The 27,657-nt window shown below is 39.7% G+C and overlaps 1 protein-coding gene across 1 annotated transcript in view; it reads right to left on the bottom strand.

Annotated features, from left to right (window-relative positions):
• Positions 1-661: 661 nt before the first annotated feature.
• Positions 662-27,657, bottom strand: part of LOC147678069 (extracellular calcium-sensing receptor-like) — a 75,016-nt gene continuing 48,020 nt past the window's right edge. Inside the window, exons 3-4 of the mRNA XM_086945617.1 lie at positions 5,200-5,424; positions 662-769 (exon numbers count right to left, since the gene is read on the bottom strand). Of these exons, the coding sequence (XP_086801743.1) occupies positions 662-769; positions 5,200-5,424 (333 nt within the window). The remainder of the gene's footprint in view (positions 770-5,199; positions 5,425-27,657) is intronic.

The following is a 27,657-nucleotide window of genomic DNA, read 5'->3' as shown; positions in this document are numbered from 1 at the left end:
CAACCGCCAAGGTGTGGTCGCATCCTAATTCCTATTATGGGACTGCCACCTTGTTGGCAGGTGGTCCCAAATAGGAGACGATGGCGGATGGACTGAAGTCCGTCCATCATCGTAATCTAGACCTATGTTCTAAACAGGAGATCACTTCATTCTGCAGTAAACATGTATTCATAGGAGTATCATTATTCCTAAAGTATTTATATCTGATTGTCTAAATTCCTAGAATTTTTATGTCACCAGCATTCATTGCCTTACAATACCGCAGTCTACTTGTGTTACCTTTAACTAAATTAGGTACATCTATGCTTATCTATCTTCCATTTATGAAGAAGTAGCGCACAATAATTTTAAGTTGTACTATTTTCTTTTCCTTTTAAATCTTGTCTTCCACTGTCACAATAGAGTACATAACAAAGGGATGTTCTGCATAAATGTGTGTAAAACAGGGTTTAATTGTAATGCATTCACTTTCTCAACAATGTTGTACATGCCTAAATTATTGAATTTTGGACCTAGTAGAAAGTTTAAAATGTGAAATTATAACCTCTGATAAAAAAGATGGGAGGTCCGATAATCTTTTCATTATCAAATCTGTAAAATAAAAAGGTGAAGGCTTGCTTTTGTAAATTATGACACTGGCAGTTTGCTGTAGATGAAGTTATCACAGGAACAAGAAAGTAATCTTGATAATAAGTTTATTGCTAGAAGACCGCACGTCCACCTCGCCTGCTGACAGACTTCCAACTGTCAGAGTCTGGAACTTTGCAAGCTGAGGTTAGACATGGAATCATGTGGACATTCTAAGAAGAACAGATTAGCTAACACAGAGGAAGAGCTACACTGAATGCCCAGTTGGAACAAAGGCTATTTACAACACATCTCCTTCCCTTCAATTAATGAAACAAATAAATAAATTATTGAGATACCTTAATAAATGTAATCATTAAGATAAGTAGGAGGTCGTCGACATCTAGGGTTTCATGAAACAATGTGATTGGAAGCATCTTGCGAAACACAATTAATAGAAGGTAAAGTATTGCCCTGATCAGAAGTGGCAAAAGAAGACGTGTTGAGAAGCATTACCATTACCTACTTCCCCTCTGAAACTGAAAGAAGTTGAAGATCTTGGTACCCCTTGATCAGATAACATATACCCACTAATATGGTCTGACTGGTCAGACATTTTCACAAGTTCCTTGTTCTTCTGATACAGGGCAACCCTGCGATAATTCAATTTTTCACCATTGTCTAACACAATATAATGTGGAAACACACTTTTAACTGTAAATGGACCTCTGAATTTTGAAAAACCTTTTAACACTCTCCCAGGTTTGACTTTTACTAAGTCACCCCAGCAATTTTTCCAGAAACACTGGCCTGATATGAATTAAAAGAAATATTATCACAGTAGTTTTTAAGCCAAAAAGGAGTCAACTTAGTTCCAGGACTTCTGCCCTTCATAAGGTCAAAATGAGATTTGGTGTCCTGTTTATGAGCAGTTGTGCAATATGCCCACACCATTTTTTGAACAGTTTCGTGTAAAAACCCACCAGTGGAACATGTCATCGGGATAATCCCTTTCACTAATCTATTGGCCCTTTCACAAATGCCATTTCCTTGAGGGTTATATAATGTCGTGCGATGATGAGATATACCACAACTTGCTAAAAACTCTTGCATCTTCGAAGCGACTAACTGTGTACCATTGTCAGTTAAAAGGACTGACGGAAAACCTTCTTCCTGAAAAACATCTTTGGGAAAGTTGATTGTACTATCAGTAGTTGTATCCTTTACAAATTTTAGAATGAGCCATTTAGACTACAACAGCAAACCGATGATTCAGAGGTAATTCATCCATGGGACCTATAAAATCTAAACATATGCTGTGCCAAGGTTGATCTGCTTGACAAATATAGTTATCACTTGAATTAGCACAAGAAGCCAACTTAAGTCTTTTTTCACTATTCTTGCAAGTTTCACAGTTCTCAACCCAACTGGCTGCCTGCCCATCAATAGATGGCCACCATAAATGTTCCTTAAATCTGCGTTGCGTAAGGGTTTGCCCTAAATGACCTTAATGCGCAATATTAAGTAGTTTAGATCTTAGTGAGCATGGCGGAATGTATTTGTCACCCTTCATCAAAATAGTATTGTTTACAACTGATAAGTCATCCAAACCTTTTATGAAAGGACGAACTGAAATCTCCACTTAACCTTCACGCCTTGTGCCCTTTGTAACTAGATCCATGACTTTTTAAAGAACTAAATCACTTCCCATAGCAGAACACCATTCTTCCCCTTAAAATGTGCCATCACTCAAAGCCACAACATCCTGAATAAAGACAAGTGCACTTTCTTCTGATTTACCACCAAATCCATTCAAAGGATTGACCTCTTTAATCGGCAGATGAGACAGACAATCTGCCTGTACATTTTGCCAACCTGGTACATAACATAACTCATACTGATATTCTTGTAACTTTGAGGCTAGTCTAGCCAACCTTGGCGATCCTTTACCAGCACTACCAGGAGCTAAAATATTAACCAAAGGTTTATGGTCAGATCTGATCTTGAATTTTAGTCCCCAAAGGTATGTCCTAAAATAGTTTGCACCCCACGCTGCAGCTAAAGCCTCCTTTTCAATAACTGAGTAGTGACTTTCAGAAGTGGTCAGAGGCCGAGAGGCAAATGCAACCGTTTTCTCACATCTCCCATGCTTTTGCAAGAGCACAGCACTCAGGCCTATGTTGCTCGCATCTACCATTAATATGGATTCTAACTTAATATCAAATGGTGTTAATACTTTCGCTTCAGACAGCTCCTTCTTGATGTTATTAAAGCAAATGGCATCTTCTTCTGTCCAACAAAATTTCATTCCTTTCTTAAGTAGTACTCTAAGAGATGTTGTTTTTTCAGAGAAGTGATTTATGAACTTTGCATAAATTTTGATTAAACCCATAAAGGATCTCAGCTGATCCTTGTCTTGGGGATACAGAGCTAATTGTATAGCCTCTAACAGATTTTTCTTGGGTTTTACACCATTAGAAGATACCACATAACCAATATATTCTATTTCTTGTACTAAAAACTAACACTTTTCTTTCCGTAAGGTGTTCCCTGCTTCATCTAATCTCTGTAACACGTCTTTCAAGATTTGAATATGCTCAGAAACAGTATCACCAAAAATCAAGATGTCATCTTGAAAGTAAATAGCCTTATCAATACCTTTAAATATTTCACTTACCATGCACTGGAAAACGCTGGCTGCAGATATGAGACCAAAAGGTAATCTGGTAAATTGAAATGTGCCCTCAGAGGTGATAAAAGCTGTAAACTGTTTTGATTCACTATGCAAGCGTATCTGGTGATAGGCGTTCTTTAAATCGAGTTTCGAGAAAAATCTCGCTCCTTTAAGAGTTGACACAAGCTCACCAATATTGGGTAAAGGGTACACATCTGCCACCACACACCTATTCAAGGACCTCAAATCCACACAGAACCACATTTTTTTATCCGGTTTCTGGGTGATAACTACCGGAGAAATCCAGTTTGAGGCCTCAACAGGTTCGATTATGCCCCCTTGCAACATTTCATTAATAACATTTTTTACATCATCCCTAACTGAAAGTGGCACTCTTTGTAATTTGTGTTGTACAGGTGTGACATTACGCTTTAAAATTATTTTGTGTTCGTAACCCTGCAGTTCACCCAATTCTTCTCTGAAAACATTTTCTGCACTACATAAGATGTCATTAACAGTAAATTCACCCACAACCATCACCTGCACAGAGGCTCTGGGATTCACCATTATGAGTAAATCATACTGATGCATCCACCCCAAAATAGCTGGACCATCAAATGATACATAAACTTTGCCTTTCGTGGATCTGTGCATAAAACATATCTCACTTTCAAAGTACCCCAAAATGTCTATTTTTTCACCTTGATATCCTGATGGACATATGTCACTTTCTAGCAAGGACTTAGTGCCCCATAACCTTCTGAATAGAGATTGAGGAATTATGGTCCACCTTGAACCAGTGTCAACCATTAATGAGATTTGTTGACCATCAATTTTAAAATCTGCTTTAGGTCTAATTTCCCTCTTTTCTACGTACTTTTAATTTTCATTGTCATCCACAAGTAAAATCGTATTTTTCTCTCTTCTTATTGCTATATCATTGTCATCAATACCAGCTACTCTAGCTTTACTTTTGGATTTACACATTCTTGAGAAATGTCCAATCTTACCACATTTTAGACATTCTTTGTTGTTTGCAACTGCAGTGTGAGTATTGCTACCACACTTAGTACATAACTTATTATTCATCTTATTCATATAGGTTTTCCTTTGAAAACTACTACTGTTAGGTTTGACTACTGCTTTTTCACCATATTCATCGTATATACACTCTTTTCAAGCACGTCCTTCCTGATGAAAGCATTTTAAAGTAATCAATATGAGCTGAAAAACACATTGATGCAACCAATGGAATCATGTGTTTTGAAAATTGATGCATAATGCTTGGAACGAATTAGATGTTTTCATCACAAGATTATATGATTATGTTTGTAAGCAAGTGGATTTGCAGTGCATCCAATTGCTCTAAATGTTAGTTCAGAATCCTGTTTCTACAATCTGGAATTTTCTGGAGTATTTTCAGTATTTTCCCAATAAGTCACCATCTCATCAGTATAAACTTTTTGCAGTCTTTATCAGTTCATGCAGCCTTTGACTGTCTAGCAATGTTGTCTTTTGTTCACCCAAACTCGATTTGGCATTGTATTAAGTAGCTAGGATGTAGAGCATTAAGTTAGCTTGAAGGATTTAGGGGCATATTATCAAGAACTGCGATAAAATTATCGCTGCTTTAGTGGCAGGAAACTGCTGCTAAAATGGCGATAATGGGCTTGATAATATGCCTTGTGAATTCCCGTAGCAGCCCAGGTTAACACCTGAACCTGGGCTGCTATGGGAATTCACAAGGACATATTGTCAAGCCCATTATCGCCGTTTTTAAGCAGCGATAATTTTATTGCAGTCTTGATAATATGCCCCTTAGTTTTTTGTAATAGAGCCACTAAATGGCAAGTTATTGGAAAGTTATTAATTTTGACATCACAAAAGACATAGTCGTAGGCGGCACAGGTTTACTTTACACATTTTCAATTAAGTAACATTTTATGCATCGCGTTCACCTGGTCATACCCGCCCAGCTGGATTAGGCTCTTGTTCAAGGTCAACACTGGCTCTGATGTATGTCCCAGCTGATAAGTTCCCACCACCACGTTCTCTGCCGCTCCTTCTGCATTTAGTTTCCAGTTCACTATTTCGTAGTCTGGTGGCGGGTTACCATTAGCATCAAAAAACACTTCATCACCTGCCGTTGTATGGAAGCGAACTTTTCTGACATAATGAAGCAACTGTGAAGAAAAAGATCACCTTATACCTCGGTATTACATTTTTCAGCTGAGTTTACAAAAGTTCCACAAACAAGAGCACAGAAACATTACCTCTCCTGTGTTAGTCACTCTGCTATTGAATTCTGAATTTTCCATGCTTAAAAAAGTTGTGGTTGCAAGTGGTTGTATCTAGGAAATGGAAGCTTTTTAATTTTCTGCCTGCCCATTATTTATCTTGGGTTTATAACATGTGGGCGGGAAAGTGACATCCAATATTGACTTGTAAGTGGAGAGCACAGGTGATCTTGGATTTGTCAATAAGATGACTGCACTCTTAGGTCAAATGCATTTTATTTGCTGATTAACACAGCATATGATTGCAGTACACGCGTTTTACAGAAATTACATGAAGCCCTGATGTAACTTTACTCTATTTTATGTGCTAGCTGGGATTTTTTAGGTTACTGCCTTCCTCCCACTGCCATCTGCCAAGTTCCCCTTCCCATGCTTTGTCCCAGATGAGCTTGGCTAGTTTTGCTGCCCTCAAAGGAAATATGGATACCTAGGCCCAGCTTCACTAAGATTTTGTGCACAGCACCAATGCAAAATCCTTTTTGGCATTTACTAAGACATGTAAAGTCAATTTGTGTCACTTTGTGTGGTTTAGTAGATACAAAGCAACACAATGTAGCACATAGCACTGACTTGTGGTACTCTGCATTGAGTAGACGATACATGGGTTGGGAATGGGCATTCTCATGCATTCAGCCATGTATCTGATGAAAACCAGATTGACAAAGACTTGTAAATGTTGGTTTGCTCCAAAATGGTATGCCTAACCGAAAGAGGTTTAACAAGGGGGAATATCTTTATTTCTATTTGTTACTTCCTCATCCCATGTGTGCTGCATTCTGTGGCACACATAGAAAGAGGAATATGCCTCTAAGAACTGTTTTTGCTCAGAAAAGTATCCCCTCCATCACAAAAACAATCCTGAATGTAATATAGGTACACTTGTAACATGCAAAGGTGCCTGCATTGGACTAGGCAACATGCAGTATGCCAGTGCTAGGAGAGAGCAAAACATTTCTGTTCTCTCACAAAACGCAATGCCGCAAGGTGCTATCATGCTGTGTTACATTGTATGACAAAATAGTACATCTAGCCCTTAGTTTAGTTTGTGCTTGGTAAAAAACATGTTGACTTCTCATTGCAGCACGTCTATATTGATCTTGAGTTACAGTATGTCACTGATGATTTCTTTACTTGTGGTTTGTATATTTTACGTGTTTTAAAGTTAACATAACTATTGAAATATTTTTAACCATTTTAAGGGTCTTCATTTCCACCCACTTTCAGTAAAAATGGAAATTAGACTGTCCCAAATGACATCTGTCTTATTAATTCTTACTCAAATTAAACATGTTTTCCAGCCAGTGCACTCTTGGGCATTTAGGTGCAAAATGAGTGAACCAAAATTTGAGGACAAGTGCAACAAAGATAACAGTTTAAACCCCGATAAACGATACAAGCCTTTGATTCAGCCCACCCTTCTGGAAATTAAATTTTTCATTGGAATACAGTATCTATCTGCAAATATCCTTTTGTACTTCTAAATAGGCACAGCAACGCATTACAAAAGAAGGCTAAATATACTCAAACTTGTCTTCCCAAATCATTTTTTTGTGATGGCATCAAGAATAAGCATCATACGATTAAACATCCGATGATATCACTGAAGATCACGGGCCATGTCATTGTCACAACATGTTGTGCCTTATTTATTTATTTATTTATTTGCAAACTTGTACCGCGCTAGGAATCGACTCCCAGAGGAGTATCTCCGCGCCTTTGGCAGCATCTGAGAGCAAAAAAGGCCCAGTCATATATCTTAATTCCCCAACCAGATAACTAGTAATTAAAAAGGAAAGTTTTTAATTTTTTCCTAAAAGGAAGATGTTCATTGCATAGTCTAATTTCATTGGGGAGTTCATTCCATAGCTTTGGGCCGGCTACTGATAGCTGAACCTTAGAAGGTTAAAGGGTGTGTGATGTCACGTTTGCTATATATGGTCTTTTGACATCACTGCAGGCTACTTCTATGGAGTTTAGTGAACACTTCTGAGCAATTTAGTTTTACTGAGAGCTAAGGTTATGCTTAGGACCAAGCTTATAAGAAAGCCCCTTGTTGGGTTTATTTTATCAGTTTTCTTGTGAGATATCATATTGTCATATTTTGTTTCCAAACGTGCATGTTCAGCCATTTTGATTTCACTTCTGATATTATTCTGTTTAACTCTATGGCTCCTCAAAGTTTGAGAAAATGGAATGGTGTCCCAAGGATCAATGTAGACCTTATAGTTTAAGTCTGCATAGAGAGCAGAGCAGTTGCTAGACATTAGGGTCCATTATAGCAATATCGGTCGGAAATCTTCCAACCAGTCCGACTGCCATATTGCAATGGCAGTGTTCCGAGTTTTAACCAGCTGGGGAATCCAACTTGATTCCGAACGGCTCAAGGAGCCCATCGGCCAGTCAGGAAAGCTTCATAATCTCTTCAGGATGGCATTTCCGCCATCTGGATTATGATGGCACTTTCCAACAGCAGTTCCATGTCAGACTTTATGACATGGAACTGCTGTTCGAAAGTGTCTTAGGGGGCCACTTGCCCTCCGCATGTGGCCCTGGTGCCCCCTTTCACATCCCTGCAAAATGTGGCAGGCACCTTTAGGTACCTGCCACACATTGCAGGAATGTTTCAAAACTTCAATTTTTCAATGTGAGCTAGTACTGCAGGTAGTTTTAACGCACCGCACAAGCTCCAATTGAAAAATTGAAGTTTGCGACCCCACCATGTGCGGTCACATACTAATTGCAGTGTCGGAATCGCCAACCTGAAGTCGGTCAGTTCCACATCCCCAGCAATGTTGGTCAGAAGCAACTCCGACCGATATTGTAATCAGGGCCTTTGTGATCAACATTAAAAACAGAAGCACCAGGAGATGGGCCTTAAACACTAACCACGTGTCGGTAGCCAAGATTCATGTTTTGATTGAACAGAAATTGTGTGCTTCCCCCAAAAATATGCTTGTCTTCTACACAACTATGGTCATTCTCTTTATTTATACAGCTGCCTGACCTTGAACTTTGAGGGGAACACACATGATATTATATTGCTTAGATAACTAGGGGCCAGATGTACGACCTACCAATTTGAAAGTCGCAAATTGCATCGCAATGGCGACTTGCAATTTGCGACTCCCAAATTGATATGCACAACAGTGTCTGAGACACTATTTGCAATTCTGAATGGGGTCGCAAATTGCATGTCTCATACATATTAATGAGGTTGTAGGGAATGGCTGGCACTTCCAGGGATGATGGTCTGCTGGGGTCAGCAGGCCACCATGTCTGGGACTGCAGTTAAATAAAGCAGATTTTTTTTTTAAATGCATGCCGTTTTCCTTAAAGGAAAGCAAGATGCATTTAAAAAATTTAAATGAAACTTCTCATTTTAGTTTTTAAAAGGCAGGCTGTCGTTCCTGGGACCACTGCCTGCCCTTAAAAATTATTATGAGAGCCACTCATGAAGTTTGTGAGTGGTTTTCTAACTGTCTGTGAAGGGTGGTAAACTGCGACTGTTTTGCATCTCCAGTCCCATAACCGTTATACATAGCTTCAGGAGTCGCTATTACGAAGGGATTACCTTGGAACACCCCCTCCTAATAGCAAGTAGCTAATCCTATTTTGCGAGTCGCAAATTGATTTGAGACTTGCAAAATAAGATTAATACGTTGGCCACACGTTTTTTGCAGTTGTAAACGGGTCTAAAACCCAATTGGGCCTGCAAAAAACATTAGTACATCTGGTCCCAAATAATTTACTGTGTTTGTTTTTCCCTGGTAGCAGCACACATCGGAGTATAGCAGACATTGCCTTTAGACTTCAGAGCACATTTTTGTGTTTCCAATCCTAGGGATGCACTAAACTGTATATCTTTTTAGTTCTGGCATGATAGTGTAACTGTCGCCTGAGCTTTTGTGATGAAGAACAAATGGCTTTCAAAGCCCTACTGAGAAGAGGGCTAAGGCTCACCCCACAATGTTGGATTACTCTAGAATTTGATTAGGTTGAATTTGTGTACTTCCACTAAAAATAGTGTGTGTATATTAGACTGTTTGGCTTGTAGCAAAGTTTATACTCAAAATAGCAAGACTGAGTTGGTTATTGTGGCAAGCCAATAATCGTAGCTATATGCCTGACTTATTTATCATTGAATGGTATTGAACGGATAGTCCCGCTCACTGTACTCATAAATCAAGGAATGGTGGCTCGATCCTTGATTATATGATAGTAGATAGCTCTTTCTTTAGTTCTCTGATGGATCTGTCTGTACTTATCACTGATCTCAGTGATCATAATGTATTGTCCGTCAAATTTAATGTAACATCATTTCAAAGGGATACATGGAAAATTGGGGATGACTTATTGAACTTCAATAAAAAAGGGAAATGTTATTGGAACCCAAGGACTATTAAAAACTTGGTTAGCATATTGGAACACACAGTAGAGCAATTAAACCTATGGGAAGGGAGTGAACTACTGTGTTTTGCTTCCTTTTTACATACCTTACAATCTAAAGTAAAAAAATCTCCCCTGGGAAGATAACTCCAAAAATCCCCTCTGACCTCCACTACCTAAACATTGAAATAAATAAACTGGTTAAGGATCAGTACCTCCTCTTTATTCCCGAACGTAATCGAAGAATAGCTCTCTTGAGAAGAAGGGGAAATAGGATAAAGGCCAGATTAAAACGGGAGAAAGAAGATGCCCTATGGGTTAAACTCCGTGAGGCATCGAGAAGTGGGCAGGCTAAGACCTTTAGAGAAGGATGCGGGCTAAGATCTAGACCCTTACCAATATCTATTAATGAGCAGTCTTGGGTCGATTTTATTCTGCATTTATATAGTGGCAATGATGTGATGTTTGACTCCGATAAGTTACAGGAAGATTTATTACCCTATGGTCCCCCATCTGAACTGGAAATTGTTTCCGCCATTAAGGGTGCAATGGGCCCAGATGAAATCCCTATTTCGGTGCTAAAAACCCATAGTACTTTATGGGGAAAAATTCTATATCCAGTCTTTAAATTTTGCTTTACCAAAGGCAGTGTCCCGCATTCATGGAAAGGGAGTATATTGGTTCCTCTCTTTAAAAAGGGGGCAAGAGATTTACCTCAAAATTACCGACAAATTGCCCTCCTAGATGCCATTGGCAAGGTCTTTGCTAAATGCTTACTTAATCATCTAAATGACTGGGTATCTTCGCTAGAAATATTACCACTTGAGCAGACCGGCTTTAGGAAACAACATGTACCCTAGACAATCTTACCGCTCTCCAGGTTTTGACGGAAAAATATGTCATAGTCCGTGGAGGAGGTGTATATGGTGCTTTTATTGACTTCTCTACGGCTTTTGATAAGGTAGATAGATCTTTGTTGTGGAGTAATTTATTCAATCTAGGGATGCCCACTAGTTTATTAAGGTTAATTATTGCATACAGATACTTGGTGTAGAGTATTAATGGGAGGTGAGAGAGGACTATCTAGGGTTATTCCCACAATTAACTGACTTAAGCACGGTTGCTTATTGGCTCCTCTGCTGTTCTCTTTATACATAGCTGACCTCCCCCAGGCTTTATTATTATCCAATAATGGTATTGCTCCAGTTTTAGGTGGAACTCCAATAGTGTGCCTAATGTACGCGGATAATATTTTAATTTTGGACCTTACTCCAAAAGGTTTGAATGGTCACCTACATGCCCTGAACACCTATGCTGAGGCCCATTTTCTAAAAATAAATACTTCCAAAAGCAAAATAATGTGTTTCCGGGGAAGGAAAAAATCCAAATATGACAATTACTACTGGTCTGTTGGGGGCGAAAGACTAGAAGTGGTCAAATCTTATCCTTTTCTTGGAAAGATCGTCACGAGTAGTCTAAGTGACGCAGCCCATATCGAGAACAATAGTAGGAAAGCTCTTGCGCAAGGGAAGAGCCTCGTTTCTCTTTATAAGGCGACAGGTAGAAGGCACTTCTCTATATTGCTCGAGGTATTCCGAGCAAAAATTCCTGCATCCCTTATGTATGGATTAGAAAAAGTAGATATGATAGGTTGGAATTTTTTGGATTCTACTGAAGGAAAAATATTACGTAACCTCATCTCTGTAAGCACTGCGAATTCCACGTCCTCTCTGAGACAGGAATTCGGTTTGCGTAGTTCCTGGGCTCAGGCAGTTGCGAGTCTGGTGCGTTGTTTTTTTTTTAACATAGCTAAAGGAATGCCGGGTACGCTGAGGTATCTCATAAAAAATGAGCTGTTGGGTACTTTTAATGCTTATTCTTTAATTGTAAGGAATTTTCGACAGGCAGTTACACTATTACAGTTGGATGAATTGGGTCTTTTTTCACTATCTGCGGCCCAACTAAAGTCGGTTTTAAAGTCGGCTTCTTGGGAGTTGGGTTATAGAGTAGATAGAGGGGCATGTAAATTGAAGAGAGGAATGTTCCTTATCAGTAGTTTTTGTCCAATGAAAAAACCTCAGCCATACATATTCTGGAATCTCCCTCATGGAGTTCGGTGATTTACCCTTTTGCTAAGGCATAATTTACTCCCTTTGAACTGTCTTTTCTCTAAATGGGACGGTCGTTCCGATATTTGTGATTTTTGTAATTCCACTCCCCAGGACATGTATCATGTCATTTTTGTCTGTCCGGCTCTTACGGTATTTAGACGTAAATGGTTAAGACCTATGTGTTTCCAAATGGGAATCCTTACAGCCTCCGATTTTATTGCAGCAATGTTTAATCCTCCAAATGAAATGTTTTGTTTTAAGTTGTTTCATTATTTTAAATGTTTTCTGCCGTTATATTGATAGACTGATATCATGTATTCTTTTATGGTATTGTCTTTTATTGTTTGTTGAATTGTTATGTGGACCTCAAATGAGTTCCGTTATCATAAATAAATAAACTTGAAACTTGTATTAAACAGGCATGAGTCCCAATATATTTATTATGAAACACATGAAAGTCAATAGTCATTTAAGTGTGGATTGTCATTACTCTATATTAGAGCCTACAAATATTATTTTTTTACATGGAATCTCACTGATTGTTAATGTACGCAACAGTTTTGGTGTTGATCACCCATTGTTACAACTCATAGATAAAGAAACTTTGCCTTTTGAGAATTCGTATTAGTCCATTTAGAGAGAAATTGTCTTTTGCTTAGCCAAATGTAATTTTGTACACCCTTCTAATTTCATGACTGTGCATCTGATGGCTACCTTTTGGAATAGCTAAGCACAAAATTGTATGCCTAAATTGGTTATGGTGACAATAATGTCTGTTTGGTGCACTGGTTATAAGTCTAGTCTACTTATTATGAACATTTATGACAAAGCTAGTTGGTCTAGCTTATTAATTGTGAAAAGCATATCTTAATGTCAGTAATTATTTAACAGTTGGTGTTATCGCATTGTGTTACAGCCCATAAACATGTATTTTGGTGCATATAATCTCACAGGTCACTGTGATGATTATTTTTAGGCCCTTCTGAGATGTTATTATATTGTTTTGCAAGCTGTATGTTCTACATATTTGTAATTTCATTTCTGTATGAAAGATGATTGCCATTTTAGTGGCATTTGTATAAGCTGGCACTCGGTAAATTGTAAAGCCAATGTAGGCTTAATCGGTTCATTGGGAAATGTCACGCCAAACTTCATAGGCTAGATCTGTTTATCATAAAAGGTGAAGACAAAGTCAGTATGCCTGACATAATTATTGTGAGAAGCATGCATAAAAACAATAGGCTTTGGAGGAAGGATTATTACATTTTGCTAAAGCCTATAGGCTGGTACTTTGGGGCTGTTTAGGACGGTAGGCTGTCCCGACAGAGGCATTACGATGTGACCGCCACAACAGCGGTCACAGTGCCTATCTTTTGCACTGTGGTGGGTGCTGCTGACTGCAGCACATGCCGCAATGCAAAAAGGGTATACATTACATATCCCTGCACTACTTGGTAGGCACCATGTGGTGCCTGCCACATGCTGCAGGGATATGTAGCCCCTACAACCCACACCTTAGTGGCAAGGGGGAAAGGGAGGGCCGCTACAGGTCCCCAAAATCCCTTTCCGCCTGCCTTTTCATTGCAGAAAGGGACATCATAATCCCTACTGTGTTGCCAGGCCGGCACTGCCACATTTGTAGGAATTGGATGTCTCTCTGATGCGCTGGCAGGCTGAAGGAGCTCGTCAGATGCGTGGCGGTTGGTCTTTCCAACCACCAACCATCCACCTGCCATGGTAATATTTCGAGTGGATTACATGGTTACAACCTCATTGTAATCGGTTCCTTTGTTCTTTGGAATTTCACCAATGCCTGTAGTATGCAAGAGTTCCGGTGTTAGTAATTCGACTTGAACAAACTCTGAGGACAGAAGATATGCGCTGCAACATCCTTGTTAGGCTCTCTAATGAGAGATGATATTTTCCTTTGTTAACTGTAGTTCTGTATATATTTGAACGTTTATGCCTGTATGCTGAATGGTTGCCTTGTGGAAGGTTTACGCTCATTATAATAGGCTTAAGTTAGGCAAGGAGACAAGCAAATGATAAAGGCTACATTCATGATTGTTTATTATGCAAAGTTATATTAAAAGCAGAAGGCTTGACATATTGATTGCAAAAAGACTTGTGAAAGTGAATAGGCTTTTGAGAGGGGATTGCTATGACTATGAATTAAAGCCTTTTGCTACTTAAAATCCTTGTTAAGCCCTTTTTGGAGAAATAGTATGTTGTTTTACCAGCTGCACATTTATGAACATCTGCAATTTAATGACTATCTGACTAATGCCTGCTATGTGAGAATGCTTACACTAGTTGCTTATGGTGACAAGCTAATCATAACAGCTATAGGCTAAAATGATGTACAGGGAAATGTTATACTCGATGCCATAGTTCTGGACTGTTCATTATTAACAGTTCTTTTAAAGGCAGTGGCCTGTCATATTTACTGAGAAAAGGATATACTAAAGCAAATAGGCCTCTATTACTGTATTTTTATCACATTGTGGTACAGGCTGTGAAAAGGTATTTTTCCTGTTAGGCCGTATTGAGAGGAGTTGTATATTGTTTTTTAACTACAATTTTTTTATATTTCTGTAAGTTTGCTAAGGGGTTTCTTATGGTTGCCAGTTCATGCACATTTCTGCAGGGCTTGACTGTATATAGTGTTGAGCTATTGGTAAAAATAAGAGGCCTTATCTGTTTGCTGGGAAAAGTTATGGCCGATTCCTTGGGTGTGATCTGTTTATAATAAAAAATTATGACAAATCAAATAGTCTTACTTACTTATTGTGAAGGTATTCAGACAAATATCGAAATAAATAATGAGTAACAAAAATATCGGGATGTGAAAATATTGTGGTAAGTATTGTCGAAGTCACAAATATCCAAATTAACTGTTGTATTAAATATCATTGTCAAAAATATAGATGTTAAAAATATTGTTGTGTATAATATCGACATGTTATCAAAATATAGTTTATACTTACTTTTTTATGTTTTGGTTAAATTGTAAATATAATTTAGTTTTTCATTTCTTGCGAACATTTGTATGTATAAATGCCTTCGGGGACCATAATTGCCTTCGGGGACCATAATGCCTTCGGGGACCATAATGCTCTGGAGGTTAACATCGGCTTAGGTCCCCCTAGTGCCTTTGTTCGAATCCTGGGAGCAAGGGATATTACGGTCTCAACTAATAAGTTGAGATTAAAATGGCAAGGGGTGGATAGTGGCCAAGTAACAGACACAATTATAAGTAATCATGGTTTGTTACTTGAATCCTGCTATCTGGATGATGGGAACCATCGCAGAATAGTAAAAGATTTCTCTAAACTCTGCAATACTATTAAATCCCTCCTAAGTGTCCCTATTAAATTGATTGCTCCTGAGCCAAGGTGGTTTGACCACCATTGCTCAGCAGCAAATAAAGCTCTTCGCAGAGCTCTAAATTGTAAACCCAGAAGTATAATAGATGTGAGGATCGCTAGACAGAATTATAAAACAGCCATAGGCTCAAGGAAGGCTGCTCTACTAGCTGAGCAATGGGAGGCATTAACAACTGCTGCTGCGCTAGGGAGCAGTACTACTTTCTGGCCTGCTGTTAAAAAGATGCGGGATATGGGTAAGCAACTAACTCCAACTAACTGTACCATAGCAAGTGAGCAATGGGAACTGCATTTTTCCAAAATATATGCCAGCCTTGGAGTTGTTCTAGAAGATTACGCCCCAGGAAAATTGGAATCCCTAGAAATTACTGTGGGGGAAGTCACTGTGGCCATTAACCAGAGCCTTGGTAACAAGGCACCTGGGCCCGATGGCTTCCCAATAGACATAATTAAGTACAAGCTAGAACTCTGGGGAAAGATTTTTGTTAACCTTTTTAACAGTCTACCGTTTGTCCCAATACCCGCAACTTGGTCCACGAGCATAATAGTGCCCATTTATAAAAAGGGCGAAAGATCTGATCCCGTAAATTACAGGCCTATTTCGCTCCTGGACAATACATTAAAGATCTTGGGCAGGATACTCTATAATAGAGTTAACGACTGGGCTGAGGAAATGGGGGTACTTGACCGCTTTCAAATGGGTTTTAGACGCAAGGTTGGGACCATTGAACAATGCCTAAATTTAAATCTTTTAATTAGCAAATATAATATTGCTAAGGCATCACCCATTTAACTTGCGTTCATGGACTTATCGTCCGCATTTGACCTGGTAAACAGGTCAAAATTGTGGTTGATTCTTCTGTTGTACGGCTTGGATCCCCCCCTGGTACATTTCCTCGCCTATTTGCACAAAGACACAAAGGCACAAGTACGGATTGACATGGAGGGTACAGTTTCTGGGCCAATTAATGTAGAAAGAGGTGTGCGTTTTAGCACCCCTGTTATTCATTATCTATATAAAAGGCCTGAGCAACTCCCTCAAAAAGGTTACCCCAGATGTTCCTAAAATTAAAAGATACCAACTACTGTGTCTTTTGTACGCGGATGACGCTGTGCTTATGGGATTAACACCTAATGCCCTACGTGCACTAGTCAGGGATTTCTCATCGTATATGGGGAATTTGGATCTAAAAGTAAACTTCAAAAAATCATTCATTATGTCCTGTGGGCCGGGTGCTAAGCAATTAAATTCCATTACGATAGGAGCTGATAAGTTGCTCTCAACCAAAACTTTCCCATATTTAGGTATAGTCTTTGCTGCGAACGGCCTGTGGAGTGGGCATATTGCCCACGCCACAGGCAAGTTCTCAAAGGCTATAAACTCAATTTTATCTCTTCCCAGACCGAGGAAAATTGGAGCAACTAAAGCAATTCAAAAGATATATAGGCTCCAATGCATTCCAGTGGCAATCTACGGTGCCGAAATTTGGGGGTCAGTAAAAACCCCCATAATACAAAGAGAAGAGAATCGACTCTGTAGGAAACTACTGGGGGCTCCCATTTCATCATCAGGGTTTATTTGCCACTCAGAGCTGAACATACCTCATATTAGTGATTTTATTGCTGCCAGGCGGATGTACCATGTTACAACGCATACTATTACAACTACCTACCGTTACAACGCAACCATTACAACGCATACCATTACAACGCATAGCGCTTTGAGGTGCTGGATAGTGGTAAGTATAATTTACTATTCTAACTCCAGTCCCTGTGGACCCTAGGGAAGGTGTTGGATAGTAAATTATACTTATTCCCTATCCTAGAGCGCCCCCCAGCGCAATGCGTTGTAATGGTATGCGTTGTAAAAGTCGTGTTGTAATGGTAGTGCGGAGTAAAAGATGCGTTGTAACGGGTGTATACCCTGCCAGGCCTGCATTATTTTGGTTGGCTATCTGGGCAAATGAATACGCTAGCCTAACACATGACATTTTGATGGAATGTTTAGCCTGTGACAAATGGAATAAGATCCCATGGCTTCGTGGTATACAAGAGAGTCTGTCTAGTATAGATAGGGGTGACCTCTTTGAAAATCCATCTCATATAAAGAGGACTGATAAAAAAGAAGTCCAACTTGAACTGTATGCCACTTACAGGGAAAAAAGACTGCCAGAAGAGATGAGGAAACAAACTGTTGTGTCCTATATTAACAATGGTTTATTAACCCAGCAACTCCCATTGTATTTGATATTACCAATGTGTTACTGGGAAAGATCTCTACTATTCAGAATGAGAGCAGGAACGATAAAGTTTTTACTCTGTTTTCCTCTGGGACACAGCTTAGATGATAACATTCTGTGTCCTTGTGACGGAACCAGCAAACAAAATGATTTACATTTCTTCTTCATGTGTAAGTTTTATATGAAATATATCAAATGGTTTCTAGCACCATATTTTAAAAAACATAGACCCCTCCCCTTGATGCTCTTAAAATTAGAGGATGATGAACTCATATTTCGCACAAGCAGTTTTCTAAAAGTTATTTTTAATGTACGCAGAAGTATGGAATGCCCTTGATTTATTTGCACTATCAATGATTATTGACCTCTTTTGCACTTTAGAAACGTGTGACTTAGTAACTGTACTGATAATGTACTTTATAGTGTCTATTGCACCTATTGTAATTGTAATTATAAATGCTGAATTGTATTTTAAATTGTGCTTTTATGGATTTTTGTAATCCGAATAAAGATTTTTGAATTGAATTGAATTGTATGTATAAATAAATTAAAATAGTAGAATTGGTTTTCTTTGTGTTTAATAGTATTTTTATGAGGGAATGTTGGGTTTATAGGGAATAAGTGTGGGGAGTAATTTTAAAAAATTGTTAAAATATTGTATAAAATATATTTTTTTTAAAGTTTGATATAATGTGATAGAATTGTAATAGATTTAGGAGTGGGATGTTGGATTTATAGGGTATAGGGTGGGGAGTAAGTGAAAACAAAAAATAAACATTTTGAAAATTATATTTAAAAAATGTATGGAATTTAATTAATGTATATAGAATTTGTGGACAAATGATAGTGGGATGTTGTCATTAAAGTGGGTAGATGTGAATTTGTTTTAAAGAAGTGAGTATTTAAAACATTTTTATTTAAGCTTAATTTTGATGGGAAGGTATGCTCAATTTTGTTATGAATTTTTCAATTTATTTTTAAAATTGAAAAAATAATGGGAATATTTTTAGAAAATATGTGTTTTTGTGTTCAATTTGAAATAAAATTAACTTGGTATAAAGTTTTAGAAATACATTATTTGTATGTGAGCGTTTTTTGAATATGCCTCTTTTTTCACTTTCCCTCACCCCGTTTGTTGTTACAACGCAGTTGTTACAACGACTGTGTTGTAACAATGCATACCATTACCCAACAAATCATAACAAGGACTTGTGGAGGGGGGCACTAAATGCTGGAATAGTATAATTTACTATTCCAACTCCAGTCTGTGCGGACAATAGGGAAGGTGTTGGATTTAAAATCCAACACCCTCTCCCCCCTCTGCAAGTTGTTGTAAAGACTTGCGGGGAAATGGTATGCGTTGCTATAACGCGGTCGTTATAACAACCGCATTGTAACAAAATGCGGGGTGACGGATGCGATGTAAAGGGTGTTTACTGTGTTTTTTTAGTTAAGATTACTTGGTATTTTTGATTATTTTGTTAATGGTTTGTAAATTTAGTTCTTAATTTAAATATTAAGAAGATTTTTTTTAATTAATCAAAATATATATTTTTTTAATATTTAATATTTCTTCACATAGGGCCCGATGTAGGTAATCCCAGATTACCGATTCTTAAATACCGAATCATACCGATTCGGTATTTAAAAACAGGCAAATGGGATGTAGGTCATTTTACCAAAAAAATTACCGAATCTGTAAGTTTCGGTAATTACTGAATCGGTAAAAACCGATTCGGTTATTGCCATTCATTCCTATGGGCCTGGAGGCCCATAGGAATGAATGCCAATTACCGAATCAGTATTTACCGATTCTGTAAAAGGGGGAAACATTGAAGGTTGGCAAGGTGTCACTTTGACACCCTGTTGCACCCCTCAATTGTGTATGGGTGCACATGTTGCAGACATACATGCCCTAAGGGCATGTATGCCTGCAACATGGCACTGTTATAAAAGCAAAAAAAATGCTTTTTCCAAGGTTTTCATTATTTACCACCAACTAGTAGTTGGTGGTAAATAACGAATCCGAAAAGGGGAAAAGCACTCATTTGAGTGCTCCCTACATAGCAAAATCGGTAATTTACTGATTCAGTATTTTAAGGAATCAGTAATTTACCGATTAGTTAAAATACTGATTCAGTAAATTACTGAATCAGCAAAATGCCCACCTACATCTTATTTTCCAAATACCGGTCGGTAACGGCCGAAATTACCGATTTTCGGCCGTTACCGACCGGTATTTTCCTACCTACATCTGACCCATAGTCTTGTATTTGTTTTACTTATTGTGTTATTTCTTTCATTTATTTAGTTTGTTGGTGTAGGAAAGTGGGTTTCTGTTGCAGTAACCCTCCCCCACTATTTGCCAGACTACTGATGCACTTTACCTTGGTGTGCCCTGGGTCCCTGCCAATCAGGCTCCCAGGGCCTGTGTTATTCCTCCAAAAATTAACCCAATTGGCATCTCTGGCCACAGTTCAGCCCCTGTTAAGTGGTACCAAAGGTACCCAGGGCACTGTGACCAGGGAAGACCTCTAAGGGCTGCAGCACTCATTGTGCCACCCTTAGAGGCCCTGTACCCTGACACTCACACATTGCCTTGGCAGGCTTCATGTCTTGGTGCAAAACAAAATAAAGAGTCAACAGGGCACACATCCCTGTGTGCCATGCCCACAAAACACAGCCCAGGCATACTTCAGTCATCCCTCTAGCTGGGTCCCCTATGCCAGTGGTGAGGGTACAGGTGCATGAGCCCTGTACCCCTACAGTACCCAGATCCATTACTGGCCACTGTAAGTGCAGTGCTGCCATTACGAGTATATGGTGCTGGGAGTTTGTCATTATGTACTCCAAAAGCACCTTAATGGCTGCACTGAAGACTGGGAAGTTTGGTATCAAACTTCTCAGCACAATACACCCACACTGATGTACGACAGAGGGCATCTAAGAGATGCCCCAAAACTCGACCAACTCCTAGTGACATGACTGAGTGGCTGCCTAGGCTGTCACCACCAGACATGTTTCTGGACCCTTGGGTGGAGAGCTTGCTGCTCTCGGGGGCCTGAAACAATGCACATCCTGGGACGAGGTGCCAAGCCTCCTCCCCCAGGGTGGGTATGGTTCACGAAGGGGAAGCTTCAAAGGCATTTTTCCTTTGTGAGCCTCTCCAGACCACTTGCAATACTCAGGAACGGGTCCCCACTGATTCTACCCACCACTTTGGGCAGGAGAACCAGCGGGAAAAACAAGTGAGGAAGAGAGGTGTGCCCCCTCTGCCAAATCCACCTCTAAGGTGGGGGAGGCAAGGTGAAGCACAACCTCGAGTCCCCACCATCTGGAAGGTGGGGGGACCCAGCCAACCAGGGACAGTCTCCTGCCCTCATCCCACTGGAGAGTGGCAGAATAGGGGGTGTACCCACCCCAGGGAAGGGACCCATTCCTCCCTGCCCTTTACCTTACTGTAACACCCCTAAATTTAGTACTTAGGGGCACCCTGAACCTTCCTTCCTTAGATCCAGCAACAACCAAAAAAGAAGAAGAAAGAGAAGCCATGCAGAGCTAACAAGAGGACGACGCCCACTGACTTGGCCCCAGCCCTACAGGCCTGTCTCCCCGCAAATCTGCTCTCATGAACCCCCGGCAAGTCCAGTGGCCACCAACCTCAAAATGCCCCTGAGGACCTGCCTGCATTCAATTTTTAAACTGTTTCTCCCATGAACATCGGACATGTTTAAACTGCAGGTTCTGGTGCCAGCCAGAAACTGCGAATCCAGCACACTTTGTACCTGCTGAGCCCAGCCCATGTTTGAGTGAACAAACACCACAAGAAGGTCGTCCCAATGATCCTGACCCGAGATCCGGTAATCCCTGACCTGCCTCGAACCTCCAGATGACGCCTGCAGCCTCAATCCAGAGGACTCCCCCTACCGCTACCAGAAGGTTAAAAAATTCTGATGTCTCAAGGCACCCCTGCACCCAACGCCCAAAGCTTTGTGTGCCCAACCCAGCAGTGCCTAACCATCCCTCTATATCCCAACTTACCCCTTGAAGTAGTGGTCGTAACCAGAAGATCCTCGTCCCGAGCCTGCAGTGTTTCTTTGTCCCGGAAAATCTCTATTGAAATAAACAGGGCACAAGACCTCAAAACAGTACCCTGCACCCGGCTACCCTAGCGCCCCTGAGGGTGCCCCTTTGGTGCTAATTTGGTCCACAACATGCCCTGAGCTTAACCCTATGAGCTTTGCTCCCACAACCCTGTGGCCTGCTTGTCAGATGCACTAACCGGAGATCCCCAATCCCCCGTTGGATAACATTGGGCCTCAACACTTTGCACCCGGCCACCCGAGTGCCGCTGAGGGTGCAACAACAGTGCATCACTGACCCTGGGAGACCCCTGTTTCTAATCCCAGAACCCTAACTCAAAAGACCGATTACTTACCTTGAAACCAATAACTAATTTTTTCTCATAGGCTAACATTGACACTTTTTCTCCCAAAAAGTTTCAAATTGTCAACTTTTGAAAACTACAAATATTCCTTAAAAATCAGCCGAATAACCAAAACGCTTTTTCTCAACTGTTTTCAGGAAATGTCCCAGTGCTGAATCCAGGATCCAGCACTGAGTAAGAAAAAGTAATGATAACCTAACTTACCTGCTAAGTGAATTTCCTCCTGTAGGATAACATTGGTGATTCTATGTGAAAAAGTTTCTAAGTTTCAACTTTTGAAATGCAATAATATTCTTTAAAAATCGTACTTTTAACCAAAACGCATTTACTCACCTGTTTTAAGGAAATGTCCCCGGGCTGAATCTAGGATCCAATTCTGTGTTAGCAAAAGTAATCTGAAAAGTAATTAACTGAATTTTTCTTAAAAAGCCTATTCAATTGAATGTACTATACCTGAAATGTGTTGCAAACTGCTTTCCTAAAACTGTAACCAAAACCAGTACAAGTTACATTGCTATTTTGAACTGTGTTCATACAAGTAATTTACTAGTGAAAAGTATTTTTTTGATGCTTACCTGCAGCAGGCTTGCTTGGTTTTAGAAATAAAACAACAGTTCATTTTTTATACAAAACGATTGGCCTAGAGTTCAGTTCTTAAGTGTGCGACACCATTTGCTGACTTAGTGTGTACATCAAGTGCTTTACACTGTCCTCTGATACTGCCTTACTGCTCGATCAATCTACCACTTTAGGGTGTAAGGTTCTATCTAACGTTAGACTCTGCCAAACCTCTGGATACCATTGGACTCTATACACACTGTACCTCACTTTGGTGCAGTATATATAGAGCCAGTTTCTTACAGTTGGGTTGTTATTGTTTTATTTTTTTATATTGTAAGTAGGTAAGTGTAAGTAAGTAAGTGTTTTTTTTTTGCATAATTAATTAAATCATTGCAATTCGTACAGGCACTGGTTAAAAATTAAAAAGCACTAATAAAAAATTCTAATAAAAAGAGTGAGCACATAAAAAATGAAAAATTAGTTTTGGAGATTAGAGTTCATTCTTGGTTCGCTAGTGGTAACAAAAGGTTAATTTCAAACATACATTTTACGAAGCGAGTAGCCATCTAAGATGAGTCACCCCTCATGCATAATTCTAGTGCTTCTTGGCATGTCCTGATGTTAAGAGAAAGCAAAATCGGACTAAGCCAAAAAGTTTGTAGGGCAAGTAAGCGTCTACAAATGCACAAGATATGAATTAGGTTTTCTTCCTCTTGTTTGCAGAAGCGGCATTGTGTGGGGGCAGCTTTCTTATATCCTTGACCGAATTTATACGCCATCAGTGGGATTAAGCCAAAATGTAATCTCATTAATTGGTGTTTTACATGCGGTTTGATAGGCGATGAGACATAGAACGGTAGTGTTTTTGGAGCGTAGAGTTTAGATGCCCAACTGCCGTGAAAGAGCTTTAACACTGATTGTGCGTCATGTTCATAGGACAGTATTTTTGCTTGTTTAGTCAGAAGTTTGGATATCGTCTCTATAGGTAATGAAATTATCCATATATCTGGGCCTTTAATGTTTCCAAGCAATATGTCAAGTATTTATTGCAAGATGTGTCAGGATTGCTGAGCAATGACCATATACAGCTCTTTAGAGTGTGAGGACGAGCTAGTTTTGTTTTTAACCTGTAAGCAATAAATCTTGCGCTCATAACCCAGTGTTGTTAAGACAGAGAGAATTCCATTCGGATTTGGGCGTGTGAAGTCGAGTTTGGTAGTTGGAACACTCTACGAAAGCATGCTGACTGAGCTCTATCTAACCAGATGGGCAATTTGTCTTTATATGTTGTGGCACCGAAGGCTATTGTCGGCAGGAATTTTGCGCCTATCACTCTTATTAACTGGGCCAAATTCGGAGAAAGGAGGGCTCTCTTTGTTCTTATGAAAGCCCCCTCCAGGCTGCGGGCTACACCCTGCATTGCGGTTATGTGCGCGGTCGCTCTCCCTTTGTGATCTATCCAGACACCCAGGTATTAATATGCGGTGACTAATTACAATGCCTTCCCCTCAATGAACCAAGTGCTCTTTCTTGTTTTCGAGGAGGAAACTGTCATCACTTTGGTTTTAGTAATATTGATCTCCAGTGTGTTGGCATTGCAATACAAGCAGAGGGAGTCGAATAGTCTTTGGAGGCCCACCTGGGTTTGATCGAGTAAGATAGTGTCGTCAGCATATTGCAAAGTTTGGATTTTTATTAATTCAATTCTCGAGGGAAAAGCATGGCAACGGGCTAGCCATTCAGGAAGGTCTGCAAGATACAGATTAAAGAGTAAGGGTGCAAAAATGCATCCTTGTTTTAGGCCTCTGTTGGTAAAGATTGCATTAGTTGATGACCATCTCGAGGTGACTCTTGTTTTCACCGGGTATCTGTGTGTAGAGCTATGAGAGCTTTCAGTAAAGGCTGAGGGATGCCCCATTTTGACAATTTTTCCCAAAGTTTGGGGCGAATCACGCTATCAAAAGCCTTCCGAAAGTCAATACTGCCCAAATATAGTGATTTACCTTTCGTGGCTAGTGGGGTCTCGATCATATGGGCTAAGCAGATCAAATTATCTTTAATATGGCAGCCCTTTTGGAAGCCTGTTTGTGTGAAGGGAATTAAATTGCAATTTTCCACCCAAGTTGTTCATTCTGATAGAAGGACACTTGCGTATGCCTTCCCGTCTACATCGCGAAGAGCTATCATTCGATAGTTGTCAGGGCTGGAACATGAGCCTTTTTTATGGATGGGGACGAGTAACTATCCTCGCCAGGAAACCGGGATAGATCCACCCAGTATTGCTTTCTCAAAAAGAGGAGCCAGCAGCATGGCCCATTTCTGGGCAGAGACTTTATATACTTGAGTGGGAATACCGTTTGGTCCTGGGGCACCCCCTTATCGCATTTTATTTATTATAAGCGCAACTTGATTTGGGTTTATCTTAACAATTGGCATCGTATCATCGTGGGAATTAGTGTGATTAGGGATGGAAAGGCTGTTGCAGTTAATGCCGTCCGGTTCTGTATAAAGTGCTTTGATGTAAACCTTCCAGTCGGCAGGAGAGATGTTTGTTGCACTGGGTGGTTTAGCAATTTTAGTAGCCTTGTTTATCCAACTCCAGAATTTTCTTTGGTCCTTTGATTTTATAATCTCATGGGCAGCTGCCCAGTGATGTTCTTCTTCCAATCTCTTAATTTCTTAAGGATAAACCTGGCCTTCCTATATTCTTTTCGAGTAGCTGATATTTCACCCCGCAGAGATTTATAAGCACTTTTCTTATTATATTATATTTGGAAATTTCTGAAAATGTGGACATTTTATTTTGCTGTTTACTTTTATTTGTGTTATTTGAATTATGTATTTAAATTGTAATATGTGTATTATTTGTAATAAATAGGTGATTATTTTATTAAATATGTTTTAATATTTTTTTTCCAACAATATTGTTATGAATTACTTATAATGTTTGTAAAAATGATGAGAGAGTACAATACTTGTAAAAACAATTGGAAATGTGTGCTAAAATGTACATTTTAATTCATGTATTAAATACATTGAAAATTTGATTGGAAAATATTAGCACGTTCCTATTTAAATAATGCATTTTTATATTTGTGGATTGTTGTGTAGTGATTTTTTTTTAGTTGTGTTTTAATTTCTTCCCTTCCCTGACTACATCTATATCTGCATGTGAATTGTAAATTATATATGTTTAGTGCCCAGTACCTTCCCAGACTGAAGTTATAATGGAGTGGGAATAGTATATTATGTATGTTTAGTGCCCAACACCTTCCCTAACTTAAGCTATATTGGAGTGGGAACAGTAAATTATGTATGTTTTGAGTCCATCTTCTTCCCAGACTGAAGTTATATTGGAGTGGGAATAATAAATTATGTTTGTTTAGTGTACAGCACCTTCCCTGACTTAACTTATGTTAGAGTGGGAATAGTAAATTATGTGTGTTTAGTGTCCAGCACCTTTCCTGATTGAAGGTATGTTGGAGTAGGAATAGTAAATTATGTGGGCCAGATGTACAACCCTACCAATTTGCAACTCGCAAATTGCGTTGTTTTAAAACTTGCAATTTGCAACTCACAAATTGGAGTGTACAACGTTAATATTCATGGGCCAGGTAATAGGGCTCCGACGTAAAATAGAGCAGCTGCAGGCTGACCAAAACCAACGGCTGGACACGTTCAATCAGAAAATGGACATCATGACTAGGGAGCTGTGGGACATTGGTACAAGCCTTCGCCCGATTGCAAAACACCTGACCACACCTCTCTGTGTACCCACAACATCTGGGGAATCAACATTTGCACAAGCTACAGGAAGGGACGTAGAGTTTGGCAGAGAGTCCACAGTACCGCAGGAGCCTGCAGCTGTGGTTTATCCAGCCAAATGTGGGAAGGGTCATCAGTGAGTCAGATAGCAATGCACTATCCCTAGGAAGTGACAATGTGCCCCTGAAATCCTCCAGTGTGTGCCAAGTGTTCAGTTTGTTGACTGTCATCAAGTAATGTCCCACATTGGATGGATGGTCAAAGATGGACTTTGGACTCAAATAACTGTGACTTTGCCTTGGAGAAGTTCATCTACAAAAACTATCAACGCCCATCTGCTCATTCTTTTTTTCGTTGTGAGCACACCATCATTGTGTGGCTTTATCTTTTCACTTTATGCACAAAAATAAAACACTTTACAACAAATTACTTGCTCATGTCATGACTTTGAATTCCAAATGTACATGTTGTAATGACTGCAACATCAGAAGAAATTGTCAACAGTAGTGGTAACAAATTCTATTGTATTGTATTGTATTGTCACTTGTAAAGTACACTGTAACCCTACGGGCATCCTGGCACTGAGATACACGTACATTGGCAACAGAATGTGCTGCAGAGAAAGTCAGACTATATTATAGATATTTATACTCAAGGAACGAGACACATTTTTTTTTTTGCGGAACAGCATCTAGTCCTGTATCTGTCACAGTGGGAAGACCATTCCAAAGGTGAGCTGCTGCAAAGCCGAAAGCTCTTCCCCCCGTTTTTGCTCTTTTTATCCTCAGTATATTTACTATGTTGACTGATGAAGAACGGAAGCTACGTGTAGGAGCATACCATCCAAATCTACTCTGCAGCGGTTTGGGCCCAAGTACGTGGAATGTCTTAAACACGATACAGAGTGACTTAAACTGTATCCTCTGAGCCACTGGGAGCCAGTGCAGCTCCACCAGGGCCTGAGATGTAGATGACCGTCATGGTCTCATTAGTACAAGCTTTGCTGCTGCTGCCTTAATTCTCTGGAGTCTCTCGATCAAATACCTCAGGGACTCCAGTAGCAAAGCATTGCGGTAATCCAGAGGGATCAGAATGACACTCCTTACCACTAAAGCTCTGGCCTGAGTTGGTAACATCGGCAGCACATTCCGAAGTCCTCTGTCAAGAGAGAAACTACTCCTCACCAGCTTGTTGACTTGAGATTCTAGGTTCAGCTTATCGTT

Source organism: Lissotriton vulgaris, chromosome 12, assembly GCF_964263255.1.
Source record: "Lissotriton vulgaris chromosome 12, aLisVul1.2, whole genome shotgun sequence".
Classification (NCBI taxonomy): domain Eukaryota; kingdom Metazoa; phylum Chordata; class Amphibia; order Caudata; family Salamandridae; genus Lissotriton; species Lissotriton vulgaris.
The sequence above is the reverse complement of the archived record's forward strand: the minus strand, read 5'-3'. Positions and strand labels throughout refer to the sequence as shown.